The sequence below is a fragment of the Nerophis ophidion genome, linkage group LG01 (assembly GCF_033978795.1).
Source record: "Nerophis ophidion isolate RoL-2023_Sa linkage group LG01, RoL_Noph_v1.0, whole genome shotgun sequence".
NCBI classification, from domain to species: domain Eukaryota; kingdom Metazoa; phylum Chordata; class Actinopteri; order Syngnathiformes; family Syngnathidae; genus Nerophis; species Nerophis ophidion.
Window position 1 is genome coordinate 54,105,311 of NC_084611.1, and position 27,836 is coordinate 54,133,146.

Here is a 27,836-nt window from a genome sequence, read left to right on the forward strand (position 1 = left end):
CAGACACAAGTGCAAGCATAACATGCACACAGCTCAAATGACATCATAACTTTATGCATGCAGGGCTTGGTAACCTCCTGAAGCTGATAGGCTGAAAGGGAAAAGGGTTGGGAACGTCTAATAAAAGTATGAACACATGTAGAGTCCGGGTAAAAACATATCAGCTCCGCATGCGGAGTCGCCACAACAGGAAAGAAAGGTAAGTCCACTTTAAGATTTATTAAATTACTTTATATTTTTATACCTCATATTTAATTCATTCCATATACAAGTTAGTTGCATGAGCCTTCATGGTTAATATTTCCCAAACTGGCTTCACATGATTATAAAAAGGGATTTTACTGTTCAATCTTCACAAAAATTATATGGAGAAATGAAAAGGGATTTTTTTATTTAAAATTTTTTTTTGTGTATTGTAGGAAAACACTTAAGTGTTGTCATGGCAGCCGGCAATAAATCATCACTCGCAAGTGACTCATTCAGAACCACGCCTTATCTTCAATGGATTGTCGAGACGTTCAGTGAGCTGGACTGATGACTCCGAATATTACACACTTTTTCTTTTCAATAATATAGTCAATTGTTTACTCAGACTTAGCGGGAGTTCAACGCAGGGCCCTCCCTTTTGATCGGGCTGAGAGAGAGATTTCCAGCACGTTATGGTGCCTGAAAATTATGTAACTGCCACACACGAAAAAAGTAAATAGAATAGAATAGAATAAAATAGAAAGTACTTTATTGATCCCTGGGGGAAATTCAGCACCACAGTTCGCTCACAATAGACAACAGACACTTTTTACATGTGAATAATACAAAAAGAGTCTATTATACAGCATTATTCACATTTGAATAATATAAATACAGTCTATTATACAGCATTTTTACATGTGAATAACATAAATACAGTCTATTATACAACATTATTCACATGTTAAAAATATAAATACAGTCTGTTATACAGCATTATTCACATGTAAATAATATACATACAGTCTATTATACAGCATTATTCACATGGGAATGATATAAATACTGTCCATTATACACCATTATTCACATGTGAATAACATAAATACAGTCTATTATACAGCATTATTCACATTTGAATAATATAAATACAGTCTATTATACAGCATTATTTACACGTGAATAACATAAATACAGTCTATTATACAACATTATTCACATGTGAAAAATATAAATACAGTCTATTATACAGCATTATTCACATGTGAATAATGTAAATACAGTCTATTATACAGCATTATTCACATGGGAATAATATAAATACAGTCTATTATACAGCATTATTCACATGTGAATAACATAAATACAGTCTATTATACAGCATTATTCACATGTGAATAACATAAATACAGTCTATTATACAGCATTATTCACATGTGAATAACATAAATACAGTCTATTATACAGCATTATTCACATGTGAATAACATAAATACAGTCTATTATACAGCATTATTCACATATGATTCATAAAAATACAGTCAATTATACAGCATTACTCACATGTGAATAATATAAATACATAATAAAAATTTACATTAATAAAGGCAAAGATCATTTTTGACCTCCCTGATTGTCACACAATTTACTTAATTTTGTGTTAATTAAATGTAAAATAAGTTGTTTGCTTGTTGTAAAATAGACCTACATTTCAGTCTTTTTTTTCTACTTAAATTTAAAAAAAATACATACTGTACATTGAACTAGTCAAAAGGTGTGTTGACCCATTTCAGTGAACTTTATTTAACTATTGACAAGGTCAATTGAGTCGTTTGAGTAACGGGACTGAAAGTAACAGGAAAGAGTTTTCAAAGATTTAATGAGCAGATACATAAAACTTAGCAGGGCATTTATACTATTAGCATGTTGACACTTGGCTCATAAGAATGTAACAACAACGTTTTGTATTAAGAAATTAAACAGACAGCTTTAAAACAAAAATAAAATCATAATCACCATTAAATTATCACTGAATATACAGAAGAATACATGCATTAATTCACTTTTAGTCCCCATATTGGCCTGAACAGGATGGAATAAAAAGCTGTGAAGTAATATTATTATTGTTTCGATTTAGAAAAAAAAAAAAAATGAAATTCAAATGTAGTGGCAAAAATAATAATGTAAATATCATCCATCCATCCATTTTCTACCGCTTATTCCCTTTTTTGGGGTCGCGGGGGGCGCTGGCGCCTATCTCAGCTACAATCGGGCGGAAGGCGGTGTACACCCTGGACAAGTCGCCACCTCATCGCAGGGCCAACACAGATAGACAGACAACATTCACACACTAGAGCCCATTTAGTGTTGCCAATCAACCTATTTTTTAAAATGCAATTGAGTGTAATTTTAGTAAGGGGGAACATTTTTTTTGTTGTTTAGTTGTCATGATAGTTAAAATAATCTTTTAAATAGTTTTTATTGAATATGTGATCAAGTCAATTTAAAAAAAACTTTGTTTAATTCACCAAAAATGCATTTATTCAACAATTCTTATTGTACTAGATGATGCCTGATGGGATGCTTAGTGGCCGTCAACCATGCATTTCTATTTTCCAATAAACAAAAATGTGGATTTATTCACCAAACTGAATATGGCGACACCAACACATAAATTCCACGAATGTCTTTGTGATTACTTAAATAATAGACTTAGACTTTTTTTTATTGTCATTTACATTTGATAAAAGACATATAGTCATGGTCTAAAGTTTACGTACACTTGTAAAGGACATAACGTCATGGCTGTCTTGAGTTTCCAATAATTGGAGCACATACCTGTTGGTCACAAAAAACATTCATTAATTATTTTTCATTGTCCCATTTACTCTCTGTAAAGCACCACATAATATTACCCCCACCATGTTTGACAGTAGGTGGTGTTCCTGGGATTAAAGGCCTCACCTTTTCTCCTCCAAACATATTAAGTTAAGTTAAAATTAAAGTGCCAATGATTATCACACACACACACTCGGTGTGGCAAAATTATTCTCTGCATTTGACCCATCACCCTTGATCACCCCCTGGGAGGTGAGGGGAGCAGTGAGCAGCAGCGGTGGCCGCGCCCGGGAATCATTTTGGTGATTTAACCCCCAATTCCAAGCAGGGAGGTAATGGGTCCCATTTTTATTGTCTTTGCTATGACTCGGGGTTTGAACTCAAAACCAAATTGCTGGGTATCGTGGCCAAACAGCTCAAATTTTGTTACATCTGACCACAGAACTTTCCTCCAGAAAGTCTTATCTTTTGTTCATGTGATGTCAGATGAAAACATTAATTCCAGAAGTTACATTACACATTCAATCGGCGTATGTAGGACACATCCAGTTTGATTGCTTGATTGAAACTTTTATTAGTAGATTGCACAGTACAGTACATATTCCGTACAATTTACCACTATATGGTAACACCCGAATACGTTTTTTAAATTGTTTAAGTCTTGGTCCACGTTAATCAATTCATGGTAATCGAGTGGAACTGACATTTTCCCATTGTGTCCATGTCTTGCCTTGTTCCACAAGATTTTGAGCGCTCCTTCTAACATGAAGCCCATTGCTGACGGCATGTCCCACGTGATACCCAATCACGTTCTGAGGGTGGGTCAAACGATACGTCTGAACCCGGAGCAGGAGACCATCACTCAGTGTTCCGGCCCGGGCAAGCCCGGCAGTCACCGCAACGACTTGGGCCTGGACATATCCCTGGACAATCTCAACCAGCTCATGCGGGAACTGGATCCGGATTTCGACCCGATCCAGGTCAACAAAAACCACACCTGCGTCAGACCAACTTCAGGTACAGTATGACCGCATGCACACCAAAAACACGGTGGAGGGCCGTGCCTTTCTCACCTACGCCTTCGGGGATGTCCATGTCACCACATGAACACGGCTAGAGATACTATACAGAAACCCACTTCCACACTACTTCGTATTGAAGCCTCTCAACAGTTTGATGATGATGTTAAACGCCGAGCTGAAGTCCAGAAACAACATCCGCACATGTGTGTCCTTTCCTTCCAGATGTTCTAAGCTCAGGTGGAGTGCAGAGGAGATGGCGTCCTCTGTGGAGTGGTTAGGGCGATAAGCAAACTGGTATGGGTCGAATGTGGGCGGAAGTCTGGAGACAATGTAATCCTTTACCAGCCTCTCAAAGTACTTCATTTTGATGGGGGTGTGAGTGCCAAAGGGCAATAATCATTGAGGCAGGAGATTGTGTTTTTTTTAGGAACTGGAATGATTGTCTCTATGTACAAGTCCAGCAACACTGAAGCGCATCCTGGTGGGCTGAAAGTCCAGCCTCACCCAAGGCAGTTACACTTGGCGGCATGACCAGGTGCTAAAGTGTCGGACAAGTGTCAATGCTCTTCCTCCCCCGTCATCCCGTTGGCAAGCAACAACATTTGTCGGTGAGGGCGAGGGTCGAGCTAACCTCACCCCCACAAGACCAGACACTGGACAGCTAGGCGAGGCACGGGACTGGAAACTGCTGGCAATATGGGCCAGAGGCTCTGCTTCCCAGTTGATATCGCGTCCACCAACCTGTGGCCAGATCTTGTTCTGTGGTCAGCTTCGCTCAGGCTCGTGTACAAACCCCGTTTCCATATGAGTTGAGAAATTGTGTTAGATGTAAATATAAACGGAATACAATGATTTGCAAATCCTTTTCAACCCATATTCAGTTGAATGCACTACAAAGACAAGATATTTGATGTTCAAACTCATAAACTTTATTTTTTTTTGCAAATAATAATTAACTTTAGAATTTGATGCCTGCAACACGTGACAAAGAAGTTGGGAAAGGTGGCAATAAATACTGATAAAGTTGAGGAATGCTCATCAAACACTTATTTAGAACAACCCACAGGTGTGCAAGCTAATTGGGAACAGGTGGGTGCCATGATTGGGTATAAAAACAGCTTCCCAAAAAATGCTCAGTCTTTCACAAGAAAGGATGGGGCGAGGTACACCCCTTTGTCCACAACTGCGTGAGCAAATAGTCAAACAGTTTAAGGACAACGTTTCTCAAAGTGCAATTGCAAGAAATTTAGGGATTTCAACATCTACGGTCCATAATATCATCAAAAGATTCAGAGAATATGGAAGAATCACTCCACGTAAGCGGCATGGCCGGAAACCAGCATTGAATGACCATGACCTTCCATCCCTCAGACGGCACTGTATCAAAAACCGACATAAATCTGTAAATGATATCACCACATGGGCTCAGGAACACTTCAGAAAACCACCGTCTCTAAATACAGTTGGTCTCTACATCTGTAAGTGCATGTTAAAGCTCTACTATGCACAGCGAAAGCCATTCATGATCCCTGGGCCCGAGATCATCTAGGATCGACTGATTTGTGGTTCTGTGGTCTGAAGATTTCACATTTCAAATTGTTTTTGGAAATATTCGTCATCGTGTCATCCGGACCAAAGGGGAAGCGAACCATCCAGACTGTTATCGACTCAAAGTTCAAAAGCCAGCATCTGTGATGGTATGGTGGTGCATTAGTGCCCAAGGCCTGGGTAACTTACACAACTGTGAAGGCACCATTAATGCTGAAAGGTACATACAGGTTTTGGAACAACATATGCTGCCATCTTAGCGCCGTCTTTTTCACGGATGCCCCTGCTTATTTCAGCAAGACAATGCCAAGCCACATTCAACACGTGTTACAACAGTGTGGCTTCATAAAAAAAGAGTGTGGGTACTTTCCCGGTCCGCCTGCAGTCCAAACCTGTCTCCCATCGAAAATGTGTGGCGCATTATGAAGCGTAAAATTAGACAGCGGAGACCCGGACTGTTGAACGACTGAAGCTCTACATAAAACAAGAATGCGAAATAATTCCACTTTCAAAGCTTCAACAATTAGTTTCCTCAGTTCCCAAACGTTTATTGAGTGTTGTTAAAAGAAAAGGTGATGTAACACAGTGGTGAACATAACCTTTCCCAACTACTTTGGCACGTGTGCATCCATGAAATTCTAAGTTAATTATTATTTGCAAAAAAAAAATAAAAGTTTATAAATTTGAACAACAAATATCTTGTCTTTGTAGTGCATTCAATTGAATATGGGTTGAAAATGATTTGCAAATCATCGTATTCCGTTTATATTTACATCTAACACAATTTCCCAACTCATAGGGAAACAGGGTTTATAGGTCATAGAGCTCACGGTGCCCTGGGAGAGTGCAATGGAGGAGGCCTCTTGAGCAAAGAAGTTGAGGTACACTGTGGTTGCAGCCGATGTGCAATAACAAGGCTGGAACGCGAGGGTACGCCCAGTGGAAATAAGCTGCAGAGGGTTCGTGGCCACCTCAACATCCAGGCTCCTCAGGGAAATGGGAGTGCAAGAGAAGGCCCAACCGCAGGCAGTGAAAGACCTCTGCAAAGCCGCTGAAGAGGAGAGTCAGTGGTTGTGGGTCAAGTGAAGGGATTCCACCTGGGCTTTCAAGTGAGTTGATTGGATCTACGGAGTGATCCTGGGACGCTGCGACTCACTGCTGAACTCTCTGGAGGTGACGTGGGCGAAAAACAGGGGAAGGGGGGCGGCCACTTGATAACCCAGAGGATGTCTTCACTCACTTGACCATCCCACAGAGTCGCATAGTTGTCTCAAGTATCTAGTGCTACACAACAGATCTGGCCGTCTTAAAACATGATGATACCACAGCCTGGGTCAGCGAGGTGTTGAATATGTCTGTGAGAACCCCCGCCAGCTGGTCTGCACATCCCTTAAGCACCTTGCCCGGAATGTCATCAGGTCCCGCTGCTTTCCAAGGGTTCACTCTCCTCAGGGTTTTCCGGACATCCGCCGTGTCCAGGTTGAGCGGCTGCTCATCAGGGCAAGGGATGGATTTCCTCGCCGGAGTGGTGTTAAGTGCCTCAAACCTTGCAAAGTGGTTGTTTAGGTCTATAAGGAAGCTGATGCTGTTGTCACAGGGACGAGGGGAAGCTTTATAGTCCGTGATGACCTGTATGCTCTGCCACTTTCGTATAGTATTTGTGGGGTTCTGGAAGAAGTCCTGCACTTTCTGACTGTGAGCACGCTTTGCAACCCTAATGGCACAGTTCAGGTTAGCTCTGGCTGTTTTAAGTGCTACCGTGTTGCCAAATTTAAAAGCCTTGTTCCGAGCCTTCAGCATTGCACGTACCTTACTGTTCATCCAGGGTTTCTCGTTGGCCCGTGTGTGGATGTTCTTGATCACACTGACATCCTCAATGCACTTCTGAATGTATGCGGACACAGACTCTGCATACTCCTCCGCACATGCGTGATGATTGTCGGTGGCGGCTGCCTTGAACATGTCCCAGTCTGTGCTTTCGAAACAGTCTTGTAATGCTTCCATTGCTCCCTCTGGCAAGGTCCTCACCTACTTCACTGTAGCTTGCTTTCTGATCAGCAGGGGCTTGTATGCAGGAATTAGCATCACAGATCTAGATCTAGATAGTTCTTTATTGATTCCTTCAGGAGAGTTTCCTAAGGAAAATTAAAATAGATGGTCTGAGCGGGGGCAGGTTGCAGCTTTAAATGCGTGTTTAATATTGCTATACACCATATTTAGCGTGCTTCCACCTCTGATTGCAAAATTCACATATTGATGGAAATGGGGAACACGATTTTCATATTAGCTTGATTAAAGTCCCCTGCCACGATGAAAACTACCTCTGGCTGTGTAGATTGCGGTTCATTGAGGAGTACAAAGCATTCAAAGCTTCTTTGGTGTTAGCACTGGGAGTAAAGATCATATCCCTAAATTCCCGGGGTAAATAAAATGGCCTGCATTTTATCGTTAATATTTCTACATCGAGAGAGCAATGACATGAGACTATCTTCCCCTTGTTGCACCAGGTATTGTTGATGTATTTGCAAACCCCACCGCCTCCGGATTTACCAGTGAGAGTTCTACTCCTGTCCGACCGAAACATTGTTAGCCTCTCTAAAAATTACCAACTCATCTTTAAGGATCCATCCCACACATCATGTTGAAGTTTTTTTTTTTTTTGTAGTAATTGCTGCATTTTAGTGACTCTGGGACTTCTGCCCAGACCATGAACCACACCCTTATCATCTGAGGCTACCGATACAGTACATAGACAAGTCACATACAAGTATGTTGCATTGACTTTGCCTTGGCTTTGAATGGAGATGGAACAATCAGACCTTTTTGTGCATATCCGTGGACATAATCTTGAGGGAAGCAAACACTTTTCAATAGAAAATGTGCACAACTGAAAGGTGTAACTCCAATGTGCTGAATACAGGATTGCACAGCACAACGCACAGCAGCACCAACGGGCTAAAATACGCAGATAGTGCCATCGCCCTTATATGGACATTGCTCACGTTATGCAACTTTGCATACTTTGTAACTTTGACCACAACGGTTTTACTTTACAGAGATGCGTACAGAACCTGATGGGAACAAAATCAAGTTGGAACCCCTTTCAGGGATGTTAAAAAAGTGCACTGTTTTATTTTTATTTTTTTAGTTATCGATTCAATTAGGACGGATTACCCCTGTGATGTGCAGGCAGGTACCTGCATGATAACATTTCAGGAGATGTTTTCACAGGCCAAGCCCTTTTTGGGAATATAAAATCAAAGCATGAAGTAAAAGAGCTTTTTTTTCCCGCATGCTTTTTTTCTTTACAGTGCTAAAAAGGGGTGTATGAAGGTTAAAAAAAAAACAGTTTTAAGGTCAGTGTTACTCCCTCTGATGTCTTAATCGAGGCTCTAGTTGTTTGTTTTTCTCACACAGGCATTTATTTCAGCCACGCCTTCTTCTCGTTAGCAACGACGCCAAAACAATGCCAAAATAATGCCGCCAGAACTGATAAATAAGAAAAACCTAACTTACAATTAGTCTGACATCAAATAAAAAAAACACATATGTTGTCAGAAAGAATCATACCTCATTGGCCTCACTAACTCCGAGGGAATAAAGTGTCTTTTCAAGCCGGGACTCCATTAACTTCTTCCATCAAATCCCCCCCAACAACGTGACCAAACCGGAACCAAAAAAATATATTCCCTTCCAATTTACATTGAATTTTGTTACAAAAATTAATAACATATACTTGCATGAATTAACCAGAGAAAATAAATTTTTAATCACATCATGTGTAAATATGAACTTATATTTATACATTTATTTATTGTAACCAATTACAAAATTATGGAACTTATATACAATGTGCTTCTGTCAGCAGTTACAGTCAGGTTTGAGTTTGTTTTCGGTACGGTAAAGGGACAAAATACAAAACGTAAAACAAAATAAATTGTGTTTAGTGATTTTTATAATTAAGGACACAAATCTGCAATCTGCAAAATTAAAATATGGGATGCGGGGGACCAGTTTGATACAGTATTTGGCGAACGTGGTTTTGTCCTACAAATTTCAGCGGTTCTTGAACTCTCCATAGTGTGGACATAGTGTTGACATGCAAAACCTTCCACTCCTTCTTTGTCTCATTTTGTCCACCAAAAGTTTTATACTGTGCGTGAATGCACAAATGTGCGATTTGTTCTATTTATTTTTTTAATCTTTTTTATTTTTTCAAATTTTAATGCAATTTATTTTATTTTAATTTTTAAAATGTTTAACTTTATTTTTATTGACATCCAGCGTCCAATATTCCTATCATTACATCATACTCACATACATCATGCATCTGTTGTCTGCCCTAAATTTCAAAATATTTTTTGTTTATATCCCAACCATACCATCCCCCACCCCCAAAAATAACAAACAGCAAAAAAACAAAATAGTATCTACAGATACATCAATTAATTAAACAAAAAAGAAATAATACATTTATAATAATAATCAGAAATAAAATAAAATACTATTAACAGATATAAGGTGCGCTTTGATGATGTTATTGACTTGTTGGAGTGCTAATCAGGCATATTTGGTCAGTGCATGACTGCAAGCTAATCAATGCTAACATGCTATTTAGGCTAGCTGTAAGTACATATTGCATCATTATGCCTCGATTGTACTCATGTCATCAGTGTATTTAATTTATATTTGCATGTCTCATGACACATTATCTCTATGTAATATCGGCTGCATTACAGATAGTTGTTTGTGCGCCATGTTGTTCCAGACCACAGCAAACATTACCGAACTTGCCAAAGATTGTAATAAATACATTAAAAGAGCCTGCCGTTTCCCTAAACTTAGGCACAAACATCTATACCTTTGGCCATTAAAAGCCAGTCATTTCCAGGAGTTATCTCACCTTCTGAGTAGACTCTGATTTAGTAATGGTTTATAATGTTGTAAAAATGTGTAGAATAAATATTAAATTTCAACATTTCAGCCAGTGGCAGATGCTGGTCTGTCAAGGAGGGGAAGCTCAATTTCATCCTAATATCGGCTGTATTTCAGATAGTTGTTTGTGTGCCATGTTGTTCCAGACCACAGCAAACATTACGTAGCTTACCAAAGACTGTATTGAGTCACACATCTATATCTTTATACATTTTGAGCAATTAAGATGCTAAAAGTAATCCAATATTTGTCAACATACTGTGTTACAGAAATAATAAATTGTGTTATAGTTCACCGTGTAATAAATGTAATATACAAAGCCCGTTTCCATATGAGTTGGGAAATTGTATTGGATGTAAATATAAACGGAATGCATTGATTTGCAAATCATTTTCAACCCATATTCAGTTGAATGCACTACAAAGACAACACATTTGATGTTCAAACTCATAAACTTTATTTTTTTTGCAAATAATACTTAATTTAGAATTTCATGGCTGCAACACGTGCCAAAGTAGTTGGGAAAGAGCATGTTCACAACACTTATATCACCTTTTCTTTTAACAACACTCAATAAACGTTTGGGAACTGAGGAAACTATTTGTTGAAGCTTTGAAAGTGGAATTCTTTCCCATTCTTGATTTATGTAGAGCTTCAGTCGTTCAACCGTCCGGGGTCTCCGCTGTCGTATTTTACGCTTCATAATGCGCTACACATTTTCGATGGGAGACAGGTCTGGACTGCAGGCGGGCCAGGAAAGTACTCGCACTCTTTTTTTACGAAGCCACGCTGTTGTAACACATGCTGAATGTGGCTTGGCATTGTCTTGCTGAAATAAGCAGGGGCGCCCATGAAAAAGACGGCGATTAGATGGCAGCATATGTTGTTCCAAAACCTGTGTGTACCTTTCAGCATTAATGGTGCCTTCACAAATGTGTAAGTCACCCATGCCTTGGGCACTAATGCACCCTCATACCATCACAGATGCTGGCTTTTGAACTTTGGGTCGCTTCCTCTTTGGTCCGGAAGACACGATGTTGAATATTTCCAAAAACAATTTGAAATGTGGACTCGTCAGACCACAAAACACTTTTCCACTTTGCTTCAGTCCAGAGAAGCCGGCGGCGTTTCTGGATGTTGTTGATAAATGGCTTTTGCTTTGCATAGGGGTTTGTACTATAATATACAGTACATGCCAAAAGCTTGGACACACCTTTTCTTTTCCATGTGTTTTCTTTATTTTCATGACTATTTATATTGTAGATTGTCATTGAAAGCATCAAAACTTTGACACCTGTGCAGTGAAAACCATTTTAGGTGACTACCTCTTGAAGTTCATTGAGAGAATGCCAAGAGTGTGCACAATCTAAACCAGAGCAAAGGGTGGCTATTTTGAAGAAACTCGAATATAAAACACGTTGTCAGCAATTTCACCTTTTTGTTTGTTAAGTACATAACTCAAATGGGACAATGAGAAACCTTGGAGTACTGGAGCCCAAATAGAAAACGCTCTATAGCCCGCAGACTTTTTTGTGGCTCTGGGAATCACTAAGAAGCCGGGGTCCTTTGAACATATAGTACAATACAATCGGCAAGATAGGCTCGAGCAAGACCGTGTAGTATTTTATACGTAAGTAGTAAAACCTTAAAGTCACATCTTAAGTGCACAGGAAACCAATGCAGGTGAGCCAGTATAGGTATATATGTAGGTATATATATGTATATAGGTTTATAAAGGTATATACAGTAAAGGCGTATTATTATCAAACTTTCTTGTTCTTGTCAAAAGTCTAGCAACCGCATTTTGTACCAACTGTAATCTTTTAATGCTAGACATAGGGAGACCCGAAAATAATACGTTACAGTAATTGAGACGAGACGTAAACAACGCATGAATAATGATCTCAGCGTCGCTGGTGGACAAAATGAAACACATTTTTGTGATATCACGGAGATGAAAGAAGAACGTTTTAGTAACACTCTTGATGTGGGACTCAAACAAGAGAGTTGGGTCGAAAATAATACTCAGATTCTTTATCAAGTGGCCTTGTTTAATTGTTTTGTTGTCAAATGTTGAGGTGGTATTGATAAATAGGTGTCGGTGTCTAGCAGGACCGATAATCAGCATTTATGTTTTCTTAGCGTTGAGTTGCAAAAAGTTAGCTGACATCCATTGTTTAATTTCATTAAGACACGCCTCCAGCTGACTACAGTCCGGTGTGTAGTTCAGCTTTAGGGGCATGTAGAGTTGGGTGTCATCAGCATAACAGTGAAAGCTATCGACAGAGGAGTCTCTTAGCTCTTGAGTCTCCTTACTGTCATACCTTACCATGACTCCCGCAAGACAAACGTTGTTTTCGTCGGCCTAGACCTCAGCCTCTATGTCGAATGCCTCACCTGCATCCTAACACATGTACTGTGCTACCCTAATTTTAGCCTTTCCAACCACAAATCATTTTCTCCCCTTCGCAGATGGATGCCGTTCCCCAGTGTCCCCCGCTATCACCATCCCCAGACCACCGAGTCTCAGCTTTAGTCCTCCAGGCGCAGTGGTCTTTTCTGGATCCCTTTCCTCTTCACAGTCTCTGCTGCCATGTGGGAGTTCACTGCGACAGAATTCCTCGATGCGGCAAGACTTGTCCTGCTCCCAAGGATCCTTACGGCTATCCTACCCCAATAGAAACAGTGTCGCCTCCCTACTCTCCACATCAACATGCTCAGATACCAGCTACATCCTTGGCAGGTACAACTTACTAATTTACTTGCAGCCAATAAAGTGTAAAATACTTAGATTCTTCTGTGACAGTGTCTATCGATGTAGTTCGGTGTTTGATGTGGTGGACAAATTCCCATGCACACTTCAGTAGGGTGTAGATTTAGTCCAGTCTGGAGACCACATTGCAACTCCTGTATCTGAGGTTGGACTAACAACCGGACTGTTATGTTCGGTGGTCTGGAATAGATTTTCCCACAGAGGCTTAAGAGAGTGACCCCCCTCTCATAGTTGTAGTACCCTCCTGTTACTTCTCTTGAAAAGAGGAACCACTGCACAGCCTACTAAACCAGAGGTGCTGTTCCTCACCTCCAGGCAATGGTGCAGAGACATATCAAATATAATCTTTCTGCAACATCCAGAGTCTTAAAATATCCAGACCTTGCAACTAAATATTTTTTTGACAACCTCAACCAAAGAAATTGGCCGTGATGGCCGTGCCTCAGTTTGTGACCGTGCTTGCGGTACGGGAGGTGCGTTACTGGGATTGAGAAGATCTTCAAAGTATTCCTCAAACACATGGTAGTGACAGGCTTTTGTTCGCACTGTAGACAGTGTAGACAGAGCGCAGCTTTTCCCTTATAAGGTATCAAAAAGTTTGACAGAAACTCTTGAAGGAAGAGCCATCAATCTGTCAATCCTTTCCCTTTCCGGGCCAGGTATGGTTCCCCGTGTTGAGTTAAATTAAGCCGCAGGCGCCACTCCTGGTGGTGCCCTTCCGTCAATTCCTTTAAGTTTCAGCTTTGAGAACAACTGGAATTTGTGCTTCATGGTCTTAACAAACTCCTCCCACACTGCATCAGCTGCTTCAGGAATATTATAAGTTGGAACTTCCTGAACAAGTACAAGCACATTCCATGCCGTAAAGGTGACATTCCTTGTCCCAAGAATTGCTAACGGCTCAGATTTGACGATGAAAATTCATAGTCACAGACCGTTTCTAGTACAGTAAGTACAGTCGTTGTCAGGTTCAAACACTGTGAACATCTATTAAACAAGACAAGAAGCAAAGAATTACACAGAGACAGAATTCAATTTGGCTCAATTTAGGAGAAATGTCTGGACTGTACTCTTTGTACAGTCCCACCATGCTCTGAAGAAAGATTGTACACCTCCTCTTTTATTTGGACTTTCCCTAATTACATGGCAACAGCAGTTTCTGAGGGAGGGGGGTCGTAAACAGCCATCACCTTTGGTTACAAAACCATTCAAAGAATAGGTGGCTGGAGGGGGTCAGGCCCTGCTTCCTCACCGCTTTGTAGATCTCGGGTCAAGACAAAATCTTCCTGCGGAGTACAATAGATCAAAAAAACCCACACTTTCATGTCGCTTCCCATCCTACACAGTGGAGTTTTTCAAGCCTTTTGATTGGTTTTATGATAACTTAGATACAATTATTCTGACAGTTGTGGTCAAAAGTTGACATACACTTGTAAGGAATAAAATGTCATGGCTGTCTTGAGTTTCCAATAATTTCTACATTTCAAATTTTTTTGTGATAGAGTGATTGGAGCACATACTTGACCACAGAACTGTCCTCCAGAAGGTCTTATCTTTGTCCATGTGATGTCAGATGAAACAAAAATTTAGCTGTTTGGCCACAATACCCAGCAATACTCAGTGGCCTAGCGGTTAGTGTTGGTAGGTTGTGAGTTCAAACCGCGGCCAAGTCATACCAAAGACTATACAGATGGGACCCATTAACGCCCTGCTTGGCACTCAGCATCAAGGGTTGGAATTGAGGGTTAAATCACCAAAAATGATTCCCGGGTGCGGCCACCGCTCCTGCCCACTGTTCCCCTCACCCCCCACGGGGTGAGCAAGGGTGATGGGTCAAATGCAGAGAATAATTTTGCCACACCTAGTGTGTGTGTGACAATCATTGGTACTTTAACTTTTTAATATGTTTGGAGGAGAAAAGGTGAGGCCCTTAATCCCAAGGAACACCATCCCTACCGTTCTCATGGTGGTGGTAGTATTATGCTTTGGAACAGTTTTGTAGCCAATGGAACTGGTATGTATACTTTTGACCCAGCAGATTTAGTCACATTTTCAGTAGACCCATCATAAATTCATAAAAGAACCAAACTTCATGAATGTTTTTTGTGACAAACAGGTATGTTTGTCACACACACACTAGGTGTGGCAAAATTATTCTCTGCATTTGACCCATCACCCTTGCTCACCCTTGATCACTCTATCACAAAAAAATAACAGATGTAGAAATTATTGGAAACTCAAGACAGCCATGACATTATGTACGTTTGACCACAACTGTATATGATTTTATTAGGAAGACAATAATGTAATGTGTTCCTTTCCCTATTTTTTTCTACATAGCACATTGTCTTTGACCAGTGAAGAAGCCGACTGTCAAGAGTCTATCGTCTACAGTGACGGATGCAGGACAAGGACCTATGACACCCATAACTATTGTCCTGGGCAGGAAACGCCCAGCAACTATTCGCTTAGCAGTCCTGAACTGTCGGGCTCTTTTACTGATATCCCCATGTTGCTGATCAATGGCGTACCACACCTTGACACGTTGGTCAACACATCTCCCGTATCGGAAAACGGCTCAGCACAGAAGCCATTCACTCCTCACGGTGAGATGTTGCCTTGGGTCTACAGAGTATTTTAAATTGAAATACAATCCATTCCTCTTTTAGGTCCCCAAGTCTATGGCAGTCAGCCAACAATGACATTTGTCATGGACTCTTCAAAATTTTGGTTCCGACCCAATATCAGCAGAGCAGATGGTAGGAATTTCTAACATTTGACCCTTCATGGCAGTGGGTTTTTAGCACAAAACTTAGACTTAGAGACTTCTATCTATCCTAGCTGAGGCCCTGGTCCGGGACAAAGAACCGGGAACGTTTGTGGTGAGAGACAGCACTACCTACAGAGGAAGTTTTGGTCTGGCCATGAAGGCAGATCCAACGACAACCATAACTTCTGCCACTGTTGATGCAGGTAAGTTTTTCCACAATGTTAACAGCATTTTTTTTTTCGCAAAAAGGATTCCTCCATGAAACAAAAAACAAAAACATTATGTTGTCAAGTGATTTCACCAGGCATTTAAAATGGCCTCAGGACTCACTTACCAAACCCAAAAGATGGGAATAGGCAAGTCTGTGCACACCCTGTCTGGTAGGGCAAAATAGTTTTTTGTTTTTCTACGAGCCATTCAGTATCAGGAGTGTCAAAACAAAACAAAAACTATCAAACCTCCAGAGACATTCCTCCTGAAGATTCTGGAGCCTAATAATCATCTTAGGTGGAAATCTTTTTGGGGTGTGTTCTTCTACCTTTTTTACCTGCCTCGCTACTCAGGCAAATCTAATTGTTGATGTACAAAACCCAAAACCATTGAATTTTTAAATTTATATTCAATTGAATGGACTCCAAAGACCGGATACTCAACGTTTGAACCGGTAAACTTTGTTATTTTTTGCAAATAATCATGAACTTAGAATTTATTGGCAGCAACCCATTGCAAACAAGTTGGCAAAGGGGCATTTTTACCACTGTGTTACATGGCCTTTCCTTTTAACAACACTCAGTAAACATATGGGAACTAATGAACTGTAACACGTGGCTTGGCATTGTCTTGCTGAAATAAGCAGGGGCGTCCATGATAACGGTACTGGGATGGCAACACATGTCGCTCTAAATCCTTTATGTACCTTTCTGCATTATTGGTGCCTTCACAGATGTGTAAGTTACCTATGCCTTGGGCACTAATGCACCCCCATACCATCACAGATGCTGTGGACAATGCTGAAGAAACAAGTCCATGTCAGAAAACCAACACATTTAGCTGAAATGCACCAATATAAAGAAAAAAAACACACAGCTTTAACCTCTCTTATTGATTAGAAAGGACCTTGCAGTCTTCTTTATTGCTTTATTTTTTTCCTCAGGCAGAGAAATCAGCTCTAAGTTTATCAAGCACTTCCTGATCGAATCGTCACCAAAGGGTGTTCGCCTGAAAGGGTCCTCTCAGGAGCCATACTTTGGTAAGGTCACTGACGCTTTGTGCATATAACTTTCCTCGCAATCATTTCACATGTTTTTTGCAATGAACAATTCTTCTTGACACACCCACATTTATGGGACATTAATGAGGATTTAAAGGGGAACACTAACACAATTTCTGAAGGGTTAAAACCAATAAAAATCAGTTCCCAGTGGCTTATTTTATTTTTCAAAGTTTTTCTCAAAATTTTACCCATCACGCAATATCCCGAAAAACGGCTTCAAAGTGCCTGATTTACACCATCGCTATATCCACCCGTCTATTGTCCTGTGACGTCACTGCGTGAAGCCACCAGAAACAAACATGGCGGATAGCGCAGAAAGGTATAGCATAGTAGCTCGGATTCAGACTCGGATTTCAGTGGTGTAAACGATTCAACAGATTACCCATGTATTAAAACGGATGGTTGGGGTGTGTAGGCAGGTACCGAAAATGAAATTAAAGAAGAAACAGAAGCTTTTGAGCCATGTCACGAAAGACAGCGGCACGGGAGGGAGCGCGGACGAATTCAACAATCGCCTTCTAACCAACGATTGGTATGTGTTTGTTTGGCATTAAATGTGGGTGGAGGGAAAGGCTGGATGCAAATATAGCTACAAATGAGGCATAGTGATGCAATATGTACATACAGCTAGCCTAAATAGCATGTTAGCATCGATTAGCTTGCAGTCATGCCGTGACCAAATATGTCTGATTAGCACTCCACATAAGTCAATAACATCAACAAAACTCACCTTTGTGATTTCGTTGACTTTATGGATGGAAATGCATCTGCTTTGAGTGTCGCAGGATATCCACACATTCTTGCCATCTCTGTCGTAGCATAGCTGTCGTCGGTAAAGTGTGCGGAACAAACGAGGTACTTTCGTATCTTTTGACCACTGTTGCAACTTGAATCCATTTCTGTTCGTGTTGTTACACCCTCTGACAACACACCGACGAGGCATGATGTCTCCAAGGTACCGGAAAACAGTCGAAAAAATGGAAAATAACAGAGCTGATTTGAGTTTTGTTTGTGTAATGTGTTTGAGAAAATGGCGGGTCGCTTCATGACGTGACGTCACGTGTGAAAGGTCATCGCTTCAACAGACGAACAATTGAAAGACGTTTAAATCGCCAAATTCACCCTTTTAGAGTTTGGAAATCAGTTAAGAAAACATATGGTCTTTTTTCTGCAACATCAAGGTATATATTGACGCTACATAGGTCTGGTGATAATGTTCCCCTTTAAAGGTAAGAGTTCATCCACTGTGACCACAACCCACAGTGAAGCTCAACAATTATCTGGGTCAAATTATTAGAACCTAAATGGAGGAAGAAGTATAAGAAGAACTCCTTAATTGGGGTTCCATATAAGGTTTTCTAATTGAAAAACTGAAACTGTTTCTGTCCTTTTTCCGGTTGAAGTACACATTTGTATTTGTTTTGACTTGTTGCTAGGCAGATTTTACCAATCAACATGTTCAATGTTCATAGACAACATAATAGGGAGAATAAACATGTTATATAAAGTTGAAATAGTTGATAAAACAAAGCTTGTATGCAAACTGTTTCCTTAAATTCATGACTTGTTAGCATTTTGAAAATTATTATTATATTTTTTTATTTATTTATTATTATTATTTGTATTTTTTAAACAAAATCAGCATTTTTATTTTTTTATTTTTTTTTACAAATGTCAAATGCATTCTATGATTTTTGTTGGTCAAAGACTGTTTTCAATATAAATACATTACACATTTATTTTACTCCAGTATTTGCAGGTATCTACTGTAATCTCTGTATATTTTAAAATTTGTTTAAAAAATATTATTGGTAGTTATTCTCATCCAATTTATTTTTATTTGTATTTTACACTGCAGTATATATATATATATATATATATATATATATATATATATATATATATATATATATATATATATATATATATATATATATATATATATATAAAGATATATATATATATATATATATATATACATATATATATATATATATATATATATGTTATATGTGCATTTATATATACTGTACACATATCTACATATATTTACATTTTCTAAATATATATATATATATATATATATATATATATATATATATATATATATATATATATATATATATATAATTTATTTTTTAACCCTATTTTGCTAAAATTAGTAGAATGTATTCCTTCTTTGTCTAGTTGATTTTTAATTGTGGTCACTAAACTATTATTATATTATATTATTTTATTGTTAAGTGAAATCAATTCTTGTCCTATTTGCAGGAAGCCTGTCTGCCCTGGTGTACCAGCACACTATTTCACCTCTCGCTTTACCCTGCAAACTACTGCTCCACACCCACGGTGAGTACTGTACACACGATGTGGACTTTTGCGTGTGTGTGTGAGATATATGAATACCAAAAGTTAATGAAGCTGATTAATCTGCGCACACATAGGATTAGATGGAGAAGCTGAAAAAAACACAGACATCTTGGCCGCAGGCAACAAGAACGGAACAGGTAAACAAATGAGTTTGTATTTTTTATTTTTTTAATGTGAACAATGCTGGTTGAAAAGGGAATAAGCGGTAGGAAATGGATGGATGGAAAAAAAAACAAAAAAAAAACATCAACACGGATAGAGTATTGGTGCGTGCAAAACAGCAGCAGGCGGCTGTGGCCTGCGGGCCAGTTCTAATGCTAATCAAATATCATCCAGGGTCCATGGATGATTCATTCATTCATTCATTCATTCTACCCTGTGTTACTTCATATCCAGGGTGTAGTGTTAGTGAGTGAGGGGGAACAGGTAATGAAGGTGAAGCCTTAATCTAACGCTGAATTTAAGACAAAAATATGTACACCGTACTTTAAAAAAGTGAAGACTTGAAAGTTAAAGTGTGATTGTGGCAAGGGACGACTGTAAAGATATTACTTGAATGTACTTTGTCGAGTGCCGAGTAACATAATCTTGCACACACAAACACACACGCATGCGCAAGCTCGCCACAAAATGGACAACAAGATTGATTTTTTTTTAAAAGTATTGTAAAGATTCAATCTTTGCAATAGTTTTTGAAAAAAATCAATCTTGTCCTTTTTGTGGCGAGTTTACGCGCGCGCGTGTGTGTGTGTGTGTGTGTGTGTGTGTGTGTGTGTGTGTGTGTGTGTGTGTGCAAGATATGTTTTTCTATTTCCCACAGGCATACACCTTTGTGTTAAATAACTTGGCATATGAAACAAGCTGACTCTTATCCTGCAATCGTTAGCACACATGCTAAGTGTTAGCATTTTTTTGTAAAAATGCTACTATTTTAAGCTAGCCATGTGGCGCATTTTGTACAGTTACACGTAAAACTCCCAGATTCAGACACTCGGCACCATCTAATAAGTACAGCGGCTTCCGGCGACCCCCGGCCAGCGGTCCGGGTCACAGACAACAGCCCCATCAACATGTTCTAGTTTACTGTTAAAAGAGAAGTTCTGTAGTATGTTTACTATCTTATTAAATGACATAATGACGATGGTGTCCTGTCCATGATGCCAGCTTTAATCTTTCAGAAAAATATATGTCCACAAAATGGACAACTACAAGATGGATTTTTTTCAAAAAGTTTGGCAAAGATTGAATCTTTAGAATACTTTTCGAAAAAAATCCATCTTGTTGTCCTTTTTGTGGCCAGTTTGGTCTGTTTTACATAATAAAAAAGGCACAAATGGTATAGTCTATAATAAACAAAGGCTAACCAAGATTTCATTGTGTTCAATGTGAAGTGAAAGTGAATTATATTTATATAGCGCTTTTTTCTAGTGACTCAAAACGCTTTTACATAGTGAAACCCAATATCTGAGTTACATTTAAACCAGTGTTGGTGGCACTGGAAGCAGGTGGGTAAAGTGTCTTGCCCGAAGATGCAACGGCAATGACTAGGATGGTGGAAGCGGGGATCGAACCTGGAACCCTCAAGTTGCTGGCTCGGCCACTCTACCAACCCAGCTACACCGCCCCACATAATAAACTAATGATACGATTATCTCGACTTTGAACACACTGCGCACAATCCATACATGCCACACTAAGGGTGGCAGTGTGAACAACGCCAACACTGTCATAAACATGTGCCATGTCGTGAAGCCACAATAAACAACAAGGACAAATGGGTTAAATTTGAATAACGCTTTTACACCTTTAAGGTACTCAAAGGGCTTGGTCACTATTTTCACATCCACCCATTCACACGCAGACATTCTCACAATGATGGAGGGAGCTGCCATGCAAGGCCCTAACCACGACCATACAAATATGGGAGACTCCCCAATTTCAGTGGCCCTCCCGAAAATCTCCCGGGGCAACCATTCTCCCGACTTTCTCCCGATTTCCACCCGGACAACAATATTGGGGGCGTCCTAGGAGACTATTATATATGTCTCCATTATCCATAGGTTTATCTTAAACCCATAAAGTAGGCAGGCACCGAGCTATTTCTCAGCTTTGTGTTTATTCCAGCCGGCACGTACAACATCCTAATTCCCATCATGCATTGCTTCAAAACTATGGCAAGTGGTAATGTCCAAAAACACAACAGAGAGGAAGCAGAAAGACAGAGAAGAGACATGGCGACGACGAGTAGGAAGAAGTAAGCTTGCAAGTTCCAAAATGATTGGAGAAAAAATAATAATTTCAGTTCATCCAGGACAGCTCGAAGGGGAAGAGGTATGCTGCCTGCAGATTTTGTAGATTGGCCTTCTCCATTGAACACGGTGGCCGAACGGATATACTCAGTCCTGAACGGATTATTCATATATCATTCCATCCATTTCCTACCGCTTGTCCCTTTCGGGATCGCTGGAGCCAATCTCAGCTGCATTCGGGCGGAAGGCGGTGTACACCCTGGACAAGTCGCTACCTCATCACAGTATTTATATACCTATATATATATATATATATATATATATATAGGAAATACTTGAAAACATATACACCCCCCACTATCCCCCTTCCACCCCCCAACCTGCACCCCCCTGCTGAAGGACACAATGGACGTGATGAGGCAGTTAAAAGGTGGGGATGGAACCAGGAACCCTCCTGGTTCTCCCAACCAGAGCCCCCCGCCCCCCGACCCCTTTCCCGAATTCGGAGGTCTTTAGGTTGACAAGTATGTCCACGGCCGATCAGGAGCAAGGGTAACGTGTCCTGCTCAAGGACACAACGGACGTGACGAGGCAGATAGAATGTGTGGATCGAACCAGGAACCCTCCTAGTTCTCCCAACAAGCGCCACCCTGTCCCCCCACCCCCTTTCCCGAATTCAGAGGTCTTAAGGTTGGCAAGTATGACCACGACCCATCAGGAGCAAGGGGGAAGTGTCCTGCTCAAGGACACAAAGGACGTGACGAGGCCGTTAAAAGGTGGGGATCGAACCAGGAACCCTCTGGAACGCCATGCCGTCCCTCCGACAAACACATTTTGGAAGAATGTTTGCACCGCAACACAACATAGACACTATGGACCAAATTCCCAGAACTCCCTGTAGCGCCGACTCTTCCGGAAGGCCACAACATAAACAAACCTCCACTGTAATGATACCACGTACAATAGCGTATGTAGTCGATACTACTATGATTACGTCGATACTTTTTGGCATCACGACATCTTAAAAAAATATATATTATGTTTACACACTCAGGAAATACGTCCCAGGATACATGAGGACTTTGAATATGACCAGTGTAACGACTTGGTATCGAAATGATACCCAAATTTGTGGTATCGTCCAAAACTAAAGCATCATTGATTGCAGCCTCCAACTTTATCTACCTGAATGCTGTCCCCACTGAGACGTTGACAGGACCGTGTGCTGTTGAGAGGGCCGTGTCCTCCACCCTCCAACTCCTTTCAGGGTCCTTTGAACCCACCATCGTCAACCTCAAAGTGTCCTCGAAGGGTATCACGCTGACGGACATCAACAGGAAGTAAGTTGCTGAGGTTTTGTGCAGTGAACTGTATAAAAGCAAAGTCCTAAATTTTGTGTTCTGAACTTATTTCCTTGTAGGCATTTTTTCAGGCGTCATTACCCTGCTCACCTGCTCAGCTACGGTGGAGATGACCCAGAAGATCGAAGGTGAGAAATCAATATGTGGACGTTTTCATCGGCTATAGGACGCCAGCTGTGCAACAAATCCAGTCGTAAAATTGCCTCGCTCCTAAATAGTCCAAAGTCAACTATCGACTTTATTATAAGAAAATGGCAGATTTTGGGAATAACAGCAACTCAGCCACCAAGTGTTGGGCCATGTAAACTGACAAGAGAGTGTTCAGCGGATGCTGAAGTGCATAGTGCAAAGAGGTCAGCTGCTATAGAGCTCCAAACTTCAAGTGACCTTCCGATTAGCCCACGTATAGTACGCAGAGAGCTTCATGGAATTGGTTTCCATGGCCGTGCGGCTGCATCTAAGCCCTACATCACCAAGTCCAATGCAAAGTGTGGGATGTAGTGGTGTAAAGCAGCACTATTCCGAAAACGAATCGCTATGGTACGCGTCTTTATAATGGCGACTATTTCCAGCTGACACTTTTAAAACATTTTTTACACTTTTTTTTCTATTTCCACAGCTTAGAGTCATATTACTTGGTATGTGGCACAAGCTAACTTTTATCACGCTCACGTTAGCTTGCAAGCATTCTAACATTAGCGTGCTAACTTTTTGAGTTACTTTTCTACTGCTTAGCCCAGAGTTTTATAACTTGGTGTCTGACACTTGTTAACTGTTAGCATGCAAACGATAGCTTGCTAGCAAGATAACTTAGGCCTGCTAACTTTTTCATTTATTTTTACATTTTTTTTTTCTATTTTCCGCGGGCATACACCTTTGCCCATCAACATTTTCTAGTTTACTATTAAAAGAGAAGTTCTCTAGTATGTTTACTATCTTATTAAATGACATAATTACGATGGTGTCCTGTCCATGTTGCCAGCTTTAATTTTGCAGAACAATATATATACATATACAGTATATATAATATTTTTCAGGGAAGTAACCAAAATAACTTAACTTTCCAGAATAATGCAAAACAATTTACTGGTGGCTTGCAGTCCAATCATATTGTTGATAGCACAGCAGAATATACATTTTAATTGCTATTTTTAAGGAATAAAAGCATTAGTTTTAATGCTTCTTACTTGATAAAACACATTTTTAATGCACAGTAGAATTTGACTAGCAATATTAATATACTAATATCATATGAAATGCATATAAACTTTACTATTTTTCCTTCAATACTTCTACAATGGAAACTAAATTTAGCGGGTAAATAAAAACATTTATTACTAGTTTTATAGCAGGGACGCGGGTTTGTGTGGCCTCAGATCTCGCTGACTGCATTTTACAATGCAGTATGCTGAAAATAATGGAAAGCTCCACTCTATATAGCAACTGACGCCGTGGTCAAAGTTGGAATTGCCCGAAAACTTTTTACATTTTAAGATATTCACCACTTTCCTGCTATCTGCTGGCTTAAACGGATAGTCAACCCCACCCGCCCCACAATTTGTCACGTTTCATGTGTCAGGTAAACCGCGACAAATGCCGCCATTTAAATCCCCTTTGTACTGTACACCAAATACTACATTTCATTGTATAGCTGAGCATTGCACTTTTGTCGAAACGTGACTTTTTGTCATTTTGTCTTTTTTGACCGCTACAGGTGGCGGAAAGGTTCAAGTTTTGGTGCAAGGTAAGGGGAGTACCTCGTTACACCTAATAAATCTGTTTTCTGTCTATTATTTCAAAGGTTAAATGTATAAACTGTACACTGTAATATGTTTATTGTATGAACACGGTGAAAGAGGGGTTAGTGCGTCTGCCTCACAATACGAAGGTCCTGCAGTCCTGGGTTCAAATCCAGGCTCGGGATCTTTCTGTGTGGAGTTTGCATGTTCTGCCCGTGAATGCGTGGGTTCCCTCCGGGTACTCCGGCTTCCTCCCACTTCCAAAGACATGCACCTGGGGATAGGTTGATTGGCAACACTAAATTGGCCCCAGTGTGTGAATGTGAGTGTGAATGTTGTCTGTCTATCTGTGTTGGCCCTGCGATGAGGTAGCGACTTGTCCAGGGTGTACCCCGCCTTCCGCCCGATTGTAGCTGAGATAGGCGCCAGCGCCCCCCGCGACCCCGAAAGGGAATAAGCGGTAGAAAATGGATGGATGGATATTACAAATTCTTATCCCCCCTGCCCCACTAGTGGACATTGTTATTTGGTCTCCTGCCGCATTTGAGCCATTCCACCAAATCAGTGCCTTTTTTCAAAATGTGTATTGGCCCATGTCAGGAAACTTTATAAAAATGTTTTGTTAGGTCCCTAAGTCAAAGATGAATAAAAAAAAAAAATCATTTTAGCTGTTTTTTTTAAATATTTTTTTTTTAAAGAAAAAATGGATATTAAGCCTCTTAAGGCCCAAGCTGAATTAAAAAAAAAAGATAATTTTAGCTGTTTTAAAAAAAAAAAATTTTTAAAGAAAAAAAGTATAATAAGCCTCTTAAGGCCCAAGCTGTTTGTTTACATGCTTGTTTTTTTCTATTTGCTATTTGGTTTTACTGGGCCCTAATTTGAATAAAAATTAAGATTCATCTTTTGATATGATGTACTCATTCCATAAGTACACAAACATGTACTTCATGTTTAGTGACATGCTAATTCTTATTTTTACACTTTTTTCCCCCTCCAAATTCCATTTTCATGTTACACTCTTCTGACACCACCAGAAGGCATAAGTGGCCATAAGACCCCAATTCAGTAGTGTACATTATTTTTGGAATTAAGAGCTAAAAAGGTGATGTCCACGCATGTGGCCACGAAACCTTTAGAGGTTAGGGGTAAAATATGACATGAATATGTAAAAAAAACCAAAAACATTTTTGAAGATTTTAAATGATTAAATTGCACATTTTAGTCAAATTTTAGGAATGATAGACAGGCAAACAATTCGTGTCTGAGATAGTCTAAATACATTTTTTAAATTGTATTAAATTAAATATACATTGCTCAAATATGAAATTAGATCAATGTGGGAAACTAAAGTATATATTTTACAGTTAACTGTATTTATTTATTCATTTTATAGCGGTGCAAATGGCACCAATAAGGTATTGTTAAACCTCTTTGATGATTCTCCAAATATTTATCATGACTTCTTTTGCCTTGCAGAATGTTCGGCTTCGTGGCAAAAGGCGTGGAAGCCGGCGCGGAGAACGTGTGCCACGTCTTGGCGGAGTACGACCCCCTGCAGCCCTGCAGTGCGGCCATCAACGTCATCAAGGCTGTCATAACCAAGTCTTAGGTCACTGTTAATGCCAAAATCGGGTACTTTTTCTGACGGACCCTGTCTCTTATTTGCTCAGGTAACTGAGGATTTAAGGCAAAAGCGATATTTTTTATATGGATCTACGCTGGTTTGCACTAAGCGGAATGGCTTCGCCCTGCCATTGCCGCGGCAACCCTACTGGTTGCGTCATTGCTGGGTTGGGGTTCGCGTGACCGAGGAGCTTGTGAAGCGTGTTCAGGCGCGTCGTCACTTCAACAAGTTCTGTTTTTTGTTTGGCACCGATGCTCATTGGCGCCCTGGGGCAGAACAAAAGCTTTCTTCCAGTGATGGCGATCACGTGACCATAAGCAAATTCTGTTCTAATGATGCAGACTCAAAACTGTAATTAATAGTATTATTATATGAAACACAAGAGGAACGCTCCTCCACAGAACATCAAATGCCAAAAACCCCCACACACAAACCCCCAAAAACCACTGCATGAGAGAAATGCTGCAAGTCCATGGAACAAAACAGGATCCAGGGGTGCCAAACCTGGGGGATATTTTTCTTGAACATACCCGTTGTCAGAATATTTGTAAATACGTTGTTATCACACAACTTCTTTGCTTGCGGTTCAGGTTGCCCTGCGGCCTGTGGTTACTTATCAAGCAAAAGGCAGACAGCTTGTAAATCTCCACTGTGTGCTTCGGAATGCGCCGTAGAGGTGTCGTTTTCTCAGATCTGGACAGCCACGGGAAGGGACCCGAAATCTACAATCAGAGAGGGGGTAAACTTGATGCCGCTCCAAGCACCTTTTGTTTGAACTGTTTATGACCCAGTGCAGCTTACCAGTGTTACAATGTCCTGTAATGTAAATTCTACCGTAAACCCTGTTGTAGTTTGTTTTATTGTTGGGCGGATTTGTGAACGGCAAACACAGAAATGATCCATCAGGTAAAAAAACAGAACGTCACATGCCATAAAAACACACACCAACCCCCAAAAACCACTGCATGAGAGAAATGCTGCAAGTCCACGGAACAAAACAGGAGCCAGGGGTGCCAAACCTGAGGGATATTTTTTCCCCTAGATTTTCTCTTCTGAGGAATGCAGAATTTTTATTCCTGCTGTTGAAGCCCTTGCCTTCAAAGGAAAGAGCAACAATTCCATGTTTAAATACCAGTTTCACGCATTAATAACGCGGAGAGTTATGATCTCGTTTTGATCGTCAAAAATGTAATTTGTGATATTTCTGTGTGAAAAAAATACTTCTGATATTCTGTACATTACGAGTTAATCATATTTGTTGTGGTGCATGACAATGTCTCAATATGTGTGGTATTGAGCCTTATAAATATTCTGTATTTGAAGACTGTCAATCCGAGAATGTTATTAAAAAAAAATCTGCCACAAAA

At 40.1% G+C, this 27,836-nt stretch overlaps 1 protein-coding gene across 2 annotated transcripts; it reads left to right on the top strand.

Annotated features, from left to right (window-relative positions):
* The first annotated feature begins 60 nt into the window (after nucleotides 1–60).
* LOC133557058 (tensin-4-like) lies at nucleotides 61–27,836 on the top strand. Of its 2 annotated transcripts, XM_061907330.1 has the most exons (14): nucleotides 119–199; nucleotides 420–521; nucleotides 3,549–3,822; nucleotides 12,783–13,053; nucleotides 15,424–15,689; nucleotides 15,753–15,842; nucleotides 15,925–16,056; nucleotides 17,007–17,102; nucleotides 19,398–19,475; nucleotides 19,571–19,633; nucleotides 22,914–23,085; nucleotides 23,166–23,234; nucleotides 24,821–24,850; nucleotides 26,322–27,836. In XM_061907330.1, exons 3-14 carry the CDS (start codon nucleotides 3,570–3,572, stop codon nucleotides 26,452–26,454), a joined length of 1,653 nt encoding a protein of 550 aa, XP_061763314.1. In that variant the 5' UTR covers nucleotides 119–199; nucleotides 420–521; nucleotides 3,549–3,569; the 3' UTR covers nucleotides 26,455–27,836. The 2 variants fall into 2 exon arrangements, with proteins under 2 accessions (XP_061763316.1, XP_061763314.1); XM_061907332.1 differs by lacking the exon at nucleotides 420–521 and having other exon boundaries at nucleotides 61–199.